General features: G+C 36.3%; 1 protein-coding gene across 1 annotated transcript in view; it reads right to left on the minus strand.

The window, feature by feature from the left end:
* The window catches only part of ZEB2 (zinc finger E-box binding homeobox 2), a 128,883-nt gene that overhangs the window by 29,398 nt on the left and 86,253 nt on the right, over window positions 1–13,232 (minus strand). Inside the window, exons 2-3 of the mRNA XM_080799671.1 lie at window positions 12,960–13,217; window positions 8,006–8,077 (exon numbers count right to left, since the gene is read on the minus strand). Coding sequence (XP_080655797.1) covers window positions 8,006–8,077; window positions 12,960–13,217 — 330 coding nt within the window. The remainder of the gene's footprint in view (window positions 1–8,005; window positions 8,078–12,959; window positions 13,218–13,232) is intronic.

Here is a 13,232-nt window from a genome sequence, read left to right on the forward strand (position 1 = left end):
TAAATTTTATTTATTTTATTTTTTTATTATTTATTTTATTTTATTTATTTCAAGATTTATTTATTTGACAGAGAGCGAGAAAGACAGGGAGAGAGGGAATATAAGAAGAGGGAGTGGGAGAGAAAGAAGCAGGCTTCCTCATGGAGCAGGGAGCCCGATGCAGGGCTCGATCCCAGGACTCTGGAATCATGACCAGAGCAGAAGGCAGAGGCTAAATAATTGAGCCACCCAGGTGTCCCTGCATTAGGTACTTTAAAAATAATAAGCCATTGGGGAGCCTGGGTGGTTCAGTCTGTTAAGCATTTAACTCTTGATTTCAACTCAGGTCATGATCTCAGGGTTGTGAGATCATGCCTGGCATGGAACTCTGTGCTGGGTGTGGAACCTGCTTAAGATTCTCTAGCTCCAAAAAGGCCAATCAGAGAAAGACAATTATCATATGATCTCACTCATAGGTGGCATTTAAGAAACAAAACAGAAGATCACAGGGGAAGGGAGGGAAAAATAAAACAAGATGAAATCAGAGAAAGAAAGAAACCATAAGAGACTTTTAATCATAGGAAACAGACCGAGGGTTGCTGGAATGGAGGGGGTAGGGGTATGGGGTAACTGGGTGCTGGACATTTAGGAGGTCATGTGATGTAAAGAGCACTGGGTGTTATATAAGACTGATGAGTCATTGACCTCTACCACTGAAACTAATAATATACCATATGTTAATTGCATTTAAATTAAAAAATTTCCCTTGTACATAGGGAATCATTATTTCCACTTTACTGATGTAGAAATGAATTCTTATATACTCAAGTTCATGAACTTGGTAATTGGTAAAGGCAAAATTCAAACGTCGTTTCTCTGACTCTAGACTAATCTGGAGCATCCCAAACCAACACTTGCATTTGATGTATAAAAGCATTCATATATTATTCTGAAAAGATTGGAAACATGTTTAATGACTACAGTTAGAGTTGATATACTTAGTTCTTGGACAAGAATTTTATTCTGTTCTGTAAGATTAGGAACCGAGACTTAAATTTTCCTTACCCAGTTTCTAGATGTAAGGTTGTAAGGTGCTTTTCTTTTCCCAGCAAAGGAAGGAAAGATGCAGGTGGTTATTAATAGCCCTTTATAACTGGAGTAGTAGATTGTCTGTATAAATATAACTTACACACATTCAAAGAGGAAAACATCAGGGGCCTATTTGGGTCTTGATATGCACGCGGAACAGCATTAATGCTAATGATCACCAAGCACCTAAGATAGACCCTCGTTACTACTAGCACGTAGGCTTTATAATGCTCCTAAGTTTTTCCATTTCTCTAATCTTCTTAGAAAACAGGTTTTTTTCACCCTCTTAAAAATTCTACACAATAATTTTATTCTGAATTTGAATCTGATTAAAATACAGAAAGTGTCATGTTCCTTATAAAAGGACATTCTTTGTCTTCTGTGTTAAAACATACAATTTCTTTCATTTTTAAAACATTAAAACCAATATAGGAATATTAAATGCAATGTAGAGTGTTGTTAATATAAATCAGGGTTTGCGATACTTCATGTTATAAATCAACTTTGCTGTGCTCCTAATCTAAAACTTTATTGTAAAAAAAAGGTGATATGCTATATTGTTGTTCTTCGTGTGTAACAAGTTGATTTCAGGGACTTAAATCCAGGTTTCACTCTCTGAAAATACAGGACTTAATCCCTCCAGGGAGAATGTTTTCCTTTATTGTGGCTTCCATTCTCAGAGACTATTTCTTCTTCACCAAATGTTCGTTCATTCATTCATTCATTCATTCTACTATTCATAACTTCTACCATGTGAGTTCACTGCTATATTGGGCACTCTGAGGCAAGAAGGAATAGTCCTTTTTTTAAAGCAAATATTTTTGGGACCCTTACCAAAGCTAATATATATATTATTTATTTAATTACCTCAACAATCCTATGAGGTAAATGGCATGATGCTCTGCTCCCATTTTAGAGCTCAAGAAATCTCTTGTCCTCGCAAAATTAACTAGGGAAAATAGATGCAGACATTATAAAAAGGAATAGTCTGACATGTTAAAATTAGTAGTGTCCACCTGAAGGCTGTGGAATTTCAGAGAAGGAAGAGATTGACATGATTTGGGGTGTTTCAGGTAGACCACGTTAAAGAAATGGAATTTGAGCCGGCCCTGAGGAACAGAAGGGTGAGTAGAATTTGGATAACTAGACAAAAAGGAGTGAGAGATTAGGGTCTCAAGGAATAGCATAGGCAGAGATTCAGAATTTGGTATAAATGTGATTTTTTTTTTTTTTATATTACCAGGGGATCTGGCCTGATGAGAATGAAACACTTTTGATATGAAATGGATGACACTTAATACTGCTCTGAAGAATGCGGATTTTGCTTATGGTTCCTAAGAGGCAAGAATGAATTCTAAGAAGGGTATTTGAACAATGAGAAAAGGGTTATAGGATGAATGTGGACCCACCAAATTGAGGAGAACATGAAGGATAGAGACCAGTCAAATGTAACTGAATTTTTCTCATTTGGGAGATTAATGAGAGATGAAAATGTCTGGTTGATTATTTCACACCAGGTATCAAAATATGTCAACTTGGAAATATGAAAGGGAAGTCCACTTGTTGTTTGTCTCTCACTCACTCCCTCAATTTCTTTAAAAACTCCTTGTGACATAGACCATTCTAGGATCTATAGTGATCAAGTGACCAAAACCCCATACCATTTCTGTCCTCAAGTAGCTTACAATCTAGTGGGGAGAAACATACCTGCTGGCAACTAAGTATAATATGAGGGAAAACTTATAAATTCTATAAGAAGACCCTCAAAGGAATGAGTAGTTAATCTTGAGTGGGAGACTGTAAGATGACTTCTTGGTGGAGATGGCTTTTAAGAATGGGTATGATTCTGTCAGACTAAAAAGAGTTTCTGTGTTGATGGAACATCATAAGCAAAGACAAAGGAGTATAAATGATAATCAGTCATTCGGAGTTGAGGTATATACTAGGAAGTGACAGTAAAGGCAAGATGGTGTTAGATCATGAGGATGACAACCCAACCCAAATGCCAACTCTTTCAGAAAGTAGTGGAGAACCATAGGAGGTTGAGTATGAAGCGGTGTGGGAGACGAGTTACAATTATTCATGGATATTCCCAAGTGCTAGGAAAACAACTTCTAACTAACTTTGATAGTGTGAAGAGTGAATTAAAGAAATTAGGGATTGACATGGGGTTGGTGAACAAGGTATCATAATAGCTTGAATGAAAGATGAGTATTTAAATCAGGATAGTGCAAAAAATGATGGGGAGAAATAAAAGTGATATATGCTATTTGAGATAGCAGAATTCATAGTAGTTGATGACTAATTAGATAAAGTATATAGGAGTCAAAGATGATGCCATAGTTTCTAGCAGGACAGCTCCTCAGAGTGGTAAAAACCTTCTGAGGTGAAAGGTTTGTCAGGTAACTTAGCTTTTATTTCCAAATCTGCCACCAGTTAGCTATGTGGCATTTTTTACTACTGTTTCTTCAACTATCAAAATAGAATTAAGAATTGTTCTGTAGTATACATTTCAATTTTAGAATTCTGTGATTCAATTCAACTAAACTCTTCCCATTGCTTCTTGTAGCTTTAAACTCAGCAGAATACACTAGGAAGAAGGTACTTTTAGATTCTAAAAGTCTATTCTATTTATCTAGATGAACTTCATTAGTTTATGCTATTTAATGTGTGGAGCTGAGAAGGAAATTCAGAGGTTTTTACTTACTTTTAGTTAGGAATGAAATCTGTGTGTTGAATATTCAGTGAGAAGTACTGGAGACAGTGTCTTTGTCTTTCCTTCACAACTTATTCCCATTAATAATAATACTTTTTATCAGAAAATTTGCATAACCTGTTTAGAATTTATCTATTTCAATATCTATTGGTTCTTTTTTTTTTTTTTTTTTAAGATTTTATTTGTTTATTTGACACAGAAAGAGATCACAAGTAGGCAGAGAGGCAGGCAGAGAGAGAGTGGGAAGCAGGCTCCCTACTGAACATAGAACCCAATGCAGGGCTCAATTCCAGGACCCTGAGATCACGACCTGAGCTGAAGGCAGAGGTTTAACCCCCCGAGCCACCCAGATGCCCCTCTATTGGTTCTGTTTTGATTAGAAAAGAAAAATGGTATCTGATAGTAAATTAATTCCATATTTATTCATTAAAAATATATTTAGAGCCTATTAATCTTAAGGCACTTCTAAATATAGAGAACGAACTGATGGTTACCAGAGAGGAAGTGGATTGAGGGGTTGGGTGAAATAGGTTGGGGATTAAGAGTGTACTTCTTTTGATGAGCACTGAGTAATGTATAGAATTGTCGTATCACTGTGTTGTATACCTAAAACTAATAGACCTTGTACATTAAAAAATAACTACAACAAATTTTTTAAAAATTAAAAAATAAGATTGAAGTAAAGTTAAAAAAAAATTAAGGTGCTCTTATAGGCAATATGGCAGCCTAAGAAACAACCCATGCTCTCAGAGTTTGCAATCTAATTTGGAAAAGACAGCACATTAATTAACAACACACTACAGAATTTATGACAAGGTTAGGTGTTTCGTTCAATTAGCATTCACTGGAAGAAGGTATCAGTGTAGGTTGGGATGGCCAGAGAAGGTCAGCCAATAGCTGGATCTTTTAGGACTTGGGTGGAGGCAAAGAGATGGTCCATTAATAAGCAATTTCAACCAGAAAAGATGACTTATTTCAATTCCCCATGTATTTAGCAACTGAGAAGTTTCTGGGATAAGAAGCAGCAACTTGCAGTTGTAAAGAAATATGTATTTATTCTCTAAAAGAGCAGAGTTATAAACTGAGGATCACCAGTAAGTTCCTAATTACCAAGTCCAATGTATTCATTCAGCATTTTTTCCGTTGCAGTTATCTCAATCTTTGATTGAATTGATCATTCGCTACTTTTTGAAACTTTCTTTCTTTTGCCTTGTGGATGTTTAATTTTTTTTCTCTCTATCTTAATCTTTTTTCTTTCAATGAATTTGATTTTTCTCCCCACCCACCAAGAGCCCTGGCCTCAGCTTTCTACTTGTTTCAATAAATACACTCCCAATGGTTAATGTCATGGTCCCATGATGTTAAATACTATCAGAATATATTTGCATCACTCTCAAATCTATGTCTTCAGCCCTGACTTCCTGTGTTTCAATTCCTCAATTCCGATGGACGTTCTTTTAGTCACATCCATATATAACTTTTATATGAAAATACTTCTGTCTAAAGACTAGCTCAAGGTCTTCTCAAAATTGGATCCTCCTTCTTTTTATCTAGAAATATCAAGTACTGCCATGTTCTAAACATGCAGATGTATAATCCTGAAGCCATTTTGATTCCTTCACCCAGAGATTCAACTGATTGTTAAGAAATGATGTTGCTAATTTCACCACCGTCACCACCCTAAGACAAACATTTTATCATTTCACACCTGAGTGACTACAATGACTTCCAGTTGGTCTTTTAAAGTCTGGTTTTCCCCCACAGAAATCACGGTAGTATAACATGACACAAATTCTTTGGTCTAGTGCTTAACATCCTCCATCAGCTGGCTTCAACTTAACTGTCCAGCTCCACTTCCCATGAATTACCTCCTAGGACCCTCTGATTCAGGAGAATCCTTTACTCACTATCTTCTCTACAGATTTCACAATGTCTTTCGTTGGCCTACACATTCTTCTGCTAGAAAATACTTCCTCACTTCTTCATGACCACTGAGAATATACCTAGTTCACACTGCACCTGTCATGGAGCTTTTCCTGAATACTCACCCCACAAGATCTCTCCTACCTTTGTAATTTGAAATAACTATAGTTCCTTCTATTTGTTGTGCATCGGGCACCTTTTTCTTATTGTTCTTTTTTTTTTTTAAGATTTTATTTATTTATTTGACAGAGAGAGACACAGCGAGAGAGGGAACACAAGCAGGGGGAGTGAGAGAAGGAGAAGCAGGCTTCCCGCTGAGCAAGGAGCCCGACCGGGGCTTGATCCCAGGATGCTGGTATCATGACCCAAGCCAAAGGCAGATGCCTAACTGACAGAGCCACCCAGGCGCCCCTTCTTTGTTTTTTCTTGTATGTTAGTCTCCTCTTCCAAATTAAATAATAACCACGTCTTAAACTTCCTGGCCCATCTTCCACCACAAGTGCACCAACGGTGTGCATAGAAGATTCTCAATGAATACTTATGCGTTTATTTATTGACTGAATACACATAAACTAAAAGCAATAGTAAGTAGTATTAGAAAAAGAGATCTTAAAGCCTGGTGAAAGCACATTTTCAGAATTGATTTTTAAATTTTTTGTACAGGAATAATTTTTATTAATGTAGAATTCAAGTATATAAAACAGCTAGTAAATTGTCACTTTGTGGGATAAATTAATTTTTGTGACACTTTTAACGTCTATAAAGCTAATAAGAATTGGGATTTATTTATGTTTGAACTTTAAAAAAAAACATGAAGCCATTTTTGATGCCATGAGTTGGGATATTATAGAAAGTATCAAATGTATGCTATCTCTTTATTATTGTCTTTTTACATGAAGTTATTTTGACTTGTTGGTAACCCTGCAACATAGATGATTAAACCTGGAAATATTCTTAAGAAGCAATTAATGTGATCTATTTATTTTTCAGGTGGGGATACTAAGTTCTAAAGAGAGTAACTGATATTCCCTAGGTTACAACCTGGTTATTGCCCGAGCTATACCTGAAAACCAGGATTAATCTTTCTTAATTCTATACCTTTTCCCTAATCCTATATTGCACAGTTTCATTTTCGTACCTTAAATTGACATACTCAAATGAGAGAAAAATTACAACAGTTGTTCATTATTTCTCTTATTTTACACCCAAGAAAGTGAATTAGTGCCTTGTAAGTTATTAATAAGGACATTCTAAATAGAAGCACAGCATGAGCAGTTTATTATGATGTGTATCAACACAAGGGAGATATGACTATCATCTGAATTATTCACATTTCTAAAACTTCATAAAACTGTGACTTTTTTTCTCATTGGTGACTTGAGCGGATATACCTCTGTGATTTTTTGTTTTGTTTTGTTTTGGAAGATAACCTTATACTGGGCACCAGGTAAATATTTGTAATGGCCGTGTGAAGCATTGTTTGTAACTCCAAAAATAATTAGCCTTATCCAGAAAAAGAAAGATAAACATAGTGAGTCAATGTACATTTGCACTGGTGACGTGAGAATGTGAGGGCAGGCATCATTCAGTGTTGGGAGAGGAACAGAGAATGTCACAAGTGTCCTGAAATCCCATTCCACAGCAGTAGCAGACTAAGAAGAAAACACTGCTTACCACTTTCCTACTGTAATATTTTTGGCTTCAATAAAAAGAAGTGAAATTGTCAATTTTCTCTAAAACTTCTGCCTAGAAAACGTTATTTAGAGGAGGCAGAGGGTACCAAGAATTAAAAGTGAAGAAAGAGCTCAGATGATCAATTTTTGAGGAATGTTCATGGAAATTTGGTTTGTCTTCCTGAAAAAACATTTACAATCTAAATTACAGCATATCATTTGAATTCTCAATGATTACTATCAAGCGGTAGCCAGGAGAGGCATATTACATTCTAATTTTGAGATTATTCATGCAGTCTTTTAAAATAAAAATTACTACCAGAAATTTGCCCAACTCATGCATTTAAAAAAAATTTATGTATCCAGTTCAGTTTTCTTAACTTTCACAAGCAAATCAGGGGTTTAAGAATGAAAGATATATTTGCTGAGAAAAAGAAAATACATAAATAAAGTAAAATAAAATGAAGAGAACTCCGATTTGAAACAAAATCAGGAAACTTGTAATGTCTGACTTAATCGCTAAGTCATGGAGCTCCAGATGGATGGGCCAGAATTTCTCCTCCTGACTCACTAAATCCGCATGACACGGGGCAAGGATGATCTTGGCGTGGTAAACACAACTTACCTGTACCATTGTTAACTGTGGTCTGGATCGTGGCTTCCGGCCCCATAGTGTCATAGTCTTCCTTCATTTCTTCTGTGGGGGAAAATTATCTTTAGCATTTGAAAACTGTAGAAAGGCTTACTATACTAAGCATGCCAACCACAGCAACAAGGAAGATTCTTTTAAAGGAAACAGAGAAAAGGCTTGTTGTAACCCTCTAAACAATAACTTTGTTCAGGCAATTGAATGACTCCAATAGTGCTAGCTACACAAGAACTTATTTACTTTAAGCATTACTGCAAGCTGTGAAAAACAGAGGTGCTTATTTGGGACAAACGAAGGGCTTTTCTTCCGGTGGCAGTTCTAGTGACAAACAGGGGGAAAGATATTATTTTTTCAATACGAGTCAAAAGCAACTAAGTATTTGTACTTAGGGAGAGGCATGCCAGCTGCTGGGTCTCTGGTAACTCTGGGTGATTAGTGGCCAGTGAGCATTTCATGCTTATTCCCCCCTTGGAGGAGCTACGATGGGGCTAATCTCTGCAGGCGTATTTTTTTTTTTTTAAACCTAATTCTACATATCAAAACTTGAAATTCCCTGTTTATAAAATAAGCATCCCAGAGGTATTTGAAAACACCTGTTTCACTGTCTTATGTAAACTTCTAAAACATACCTTCCCTAGGCCTTTCCCTACAACTCCACAAAGATCTTTCTTCTTTATCATTTATGCTCCAGCATATAACTGTAGCCATTTTCTGAAGAAAAATACATAGAGGTAAACAAGAGCTCAAGGTGGTGATGAAGATGAAAATATGTAACACTGAGGTTGAAGATTCGTAGGTGAAAAAAGGTTATTTTCCAGAACTGCAATGTTTTAAATTATGGAGAATTTGAAAAACAGGAGAGCTCTTGAATTTTCTGCCTCCCAAATTACAGAGTATGTGAGAGGGCAGAGAAGGACAGCTGACAGTTTAAAAAATGCTTTGAGTAAATAAATTAAACACGGACTTTAAAAAAATCATATTTTTACAATAACCATACTAATGAGAACCAACCAGGATCCAGGATAAATATCTCTCTGATCATCATTTTGCTTAAAATAAGAGAAACTTTATAAATAGGACTCTGTAAATTCCCAAATTTATCCTGACCATTCTTTGCTTATCTCATTCTAGTCATAATTATCTGGTAGAAAAACAGGTTCTAGCAAATGGTACAGCAAAATTAAAATATATGATTTACAAGTACTATCCTGCAGCCTATCTGTTTATGTTATCAGAACTAAAAAAGCCCGGGCCTCTTAAGGTAAAATACACAGATATAAATAGATGCTAATTTAATGCTACTACCCATAACAGTCAGATGATTTGAATGGTATTTGTTTAAACCGTACAACTGCTTTAAATTTGTTCCTGGCCCTGGACTTCTCTCTTACTTAAGGAATATTTTCACAGGGACACTTTGCATAAAACATTTAGAAGTTCAATATATAGCAATATTGTATTGTCAATTGTAATAATCGATCCGTTGAAAGGCTCCCTCATCTGATATTTTTATCAGTCTCTAGAAGGAATTAAATTAAGGTATTTCTGAGAAGTTCAGTACTGGCTATAAATATAGCTTTTGTGTCTTTCTTCCTCGCTCATCTCATGTGATTTCTGGTAGCCAAGAGTCAGAAGAATCATAAGTTTTCCATCTGAGAGATCAAGTCACTGAGGGGAAAACAGTTAACAGCACTTTTTTTTTTTTTTTTTGCATAATAGTGGTAATGTTCAAGATTTCTGCTGTACTTCCTTCCTCATTGTCATTTTCTTATGAAAAAGTAAAGAGAAGTTACAGTAGATGGTTGCTTCCCAAATTATTAAATGCTAGGTATACAAATGTGTCGTTGGCACTCTGTGTGGATTGCATTCTGTGGTAATACCTTAGCTAGAACCTTCTTTTACCAAAGATTATGCAAGTAAGATGGTGTCACTTTTACCTAGAATGTACTTGGCTTCAATTCACTGAGCACCAACGTTTCCTTTTTTTGAACTTTAGGCTCAATTTATTAAAATCAAACACTAATCCTTCTCGGGTTTGTATGTGAAATACTGTGTATATGCCTATTTAATTACGTTTCCTGCAAATCCATATTCAGAAGGACATAATAATCCATAGATTAAGACCATCTCCTCTAAATTACAGGCAACCCTGGCTGTCACTCTGCCTCTCGCCTAACCTTAAACATTTTCCGAGACAACTCTGACTCAGCACACTGGGTCTAAAACCACATAGTATATTTGTTTTTAAAACACTTGTAAAAGTTTGCATTTTCCAGTCACCCTTGGGATGAAGGTTTGTAAAAATAAAGAACACTTTCTTCCTTAAGATGAAGAATCCTTGAATAAGCAGAAAGAGGCCAAGATGCAGGTGATTTATTTAAGTCTGTGTCAATGATAATGATGTCATGGTTTCCAGCACACTGTGTCCACCCCATTGTGGGACGAAAGAATGTCAAGGACAATTCTAAACACAAAACTTTGATTGTGCTGGAACCGGAAAGGCACAGTAAGAGCTCCACCGCACTCTTCAGTTGAAAACCTGCATCCTGCAGACAAACTACAGAATGCATGCGAGAGAGAGCAAAGGAGAGGGGGCTTATCTCAGAGTCAAGCTATGTGCTGGGGTATGATGGTAGACAGCCAGGCACCAGGGATAAAACACTACTAAATAAAACAGCACCAGAATTAGAATTATTGTCTATATTGTGTGTTTTGAACAATAAATAAGAAAAATATTTTATCAGAAGAAAAATGTGTTATCTGAGAGTCAGGATAAACAATGAGTAGCTTTTTAAGACCAATTTCTTTTCATTAGACATCAAGGCACCACATCAGAGCACTTTTGGAACAATAAAAAAAAGAACAATAAATCATTACTAATCATTAGAACTAGACAGGTAATAGCCGGGTAACTTTCTGGGTCCAAATAGCCAAATGAGATTAGGGATTTACATTTTATTTAATTATCGTGACTCCAGAATGCTAGTTTATTTACCATAAAGGTAAGAGCAAAGAACAGCCTGTTCATTTGTATCACAGGCACCATTAACTACAGGTGATAACAGGGTCTGTAATGCACTCGTATGGATTATTGTATATTAAAACATTTAGAATTATGATCCATGACCAGCACAGAAAGCTGCCATGATCACAAACTCCTACAGTTTGACATTGCTGTTTTGGCTGTTTTTCAATTATTGATCTTCATTTTTTAAAATTAAACTTTTCTTTTTTAGAAGTTTGGGGTCGTACATTTGTTATATCGTTATTAATTATTCCTTTAAGGGTGGAAATTCTAGTAATTGGTCCTTACCCTTGATTTCTGGATATTAAAATTTAAAGCATCAGAACATTCATTCTTATAGCCCTGCATATCTAGTTCATTAACAAATATGAATAGCTAACACCAGCTCATTTAAATAGTATGTCTTACATGAGTTCTCGCCACACTCTGTTTCTGTCACACTGCTCCCAAGAATCATTGGCTCTTATTATACATGTAAATGGCTATCATAAAAATAAAAATTTCATTTAAGATTGTTAATGACTTCTGCAGCAGTCAGACTTCCTTTAATGATCATCCTCTGCCCCTAATTAAACGTATTTATCTTTCAAGCATCTTTGGCTGAGTTCTCCCTCATAGTTGAAAATCTAAAACCTTAAGTCTTAATGGATATAACGATAAATGTTTATGTGTGGGATTGCTGAGATCCGAGAAACCTTCACCGAAAGCAAAATTGGAAACAGAAAGAATACAAAACTTGGCACGGCAATTTAGGAAAACGAAAAACAAATACACTACACTCAAACTGCCATCGGTCTTTTTTTTTTTTCCCTTTTTTTTTTCACATTTAATTTTCTTTAGGAGTGGAAGTGCTTTTATTATCCTCCTTCCAGTATACCGAACAATTACCCTGCCTAGGTTCGAGGCTTTATAGTCTGCGACATCACAATGGCACATAGGTAGACTCTTGTTTTTACTTACTTCCCTTCCCACCCACTTTACCTATTTATAAAAATGCTATTGTTATTTATATCATTAGAGGAAAAAAAGGGGGGGGTAAATCATGACAGCTCTCATTGGGTCTTGGGAATAGAGATTTAAGGAGACACTATGGTTTCAACTGGAAGAGTCATTAAAAAATTTCTTTTTTTGCAAGCCACCTCACCAAGTAGAGAGGGGCAGAGAGAGTTTATGGGAATAAGATTAATTCTCTTTGATTCTGCTAATCATTTCATACCTTAGTGATGTTCCATCCTAAGTGAATTTTAGACCAAGACATTTCCATATGCTGAGTGGCATGTGAAGTTTTGGGTTGAACATAATTTACCTTATTTTTATGATAGTTGTCCTTGGATCGGTTTTACTTCCCCAGAGATTCCCACCAAACAGCAGGAATCATTATCAAGTACTTAACTGTTATATAATAAGAAAGCTACCTGACCAGGTGAAAGTGTGAAATCACATTCACACTTAACAAAGGGGAATGATTAGATGGTTGAATTACAATAGAAGGTGTCAGACAGACATAGAAACTACATTAAATTGATAGTTACTTGTCTGTATTGTTACATAACTTCCAAATCGATGTTAGCTGTTCGTTTTACATTTGCTTCCATTTTGTCCCGAAAGCCTAGAGCTTGTTCACGTCATCTAAACTGCACGTTGTAACCGGGGAACAAAGACTTCCTGTTGTGTGTTTAAAACATAGTTCATGTGCAACTTGCACCCAGACGGAAACATCGTCTCTCCCTAAGATGTTAGGGCTATAATGTGATAACACTACCGTCATTTCATCATCTGTCACAAGCTTTGGTATCTCTATTCTGCAAAGAAATATTTTAATGATTGGGTCGTGGACGTTCCACTAGGTAGTCAAGATTAGTTTAAGATGGCACAGGAAGGGGCCAAGTGGCCATAGACACTTACCTGGACCATCGACAGAGGCTTGCAGAATGTCGCTGTTGTGCCAAGTATGTTCCACTCCACCCTCTCTTAGGTCATCTTCCTCTTCTTCCCTTGGCAACAGAGCTTGGCTCACGTGTGGGGAGGACTCATGGTTGGGCACGCTAGCTGGACTCCTCTCCTGGTCCAGAGGGTTAGCAATCCCGTCCTCCTCAGCAATTTGAAGCTTGTCCTCTTCATCTGTTTCTGAACCCGTGTCCACTACATTGTCATAGTTCACCACTGAGGAGAAAGCAC

This window comes from Martes martes (assembly GCF_963455335.1).
Source record: "Martes martes genome assembly, chromosome: 3".
Lineage (NCBI taxonomy): Eukaryota > Metazoa > Chordata > Mammalia > Carnivora > Mustelidae > Martes > Martes martes.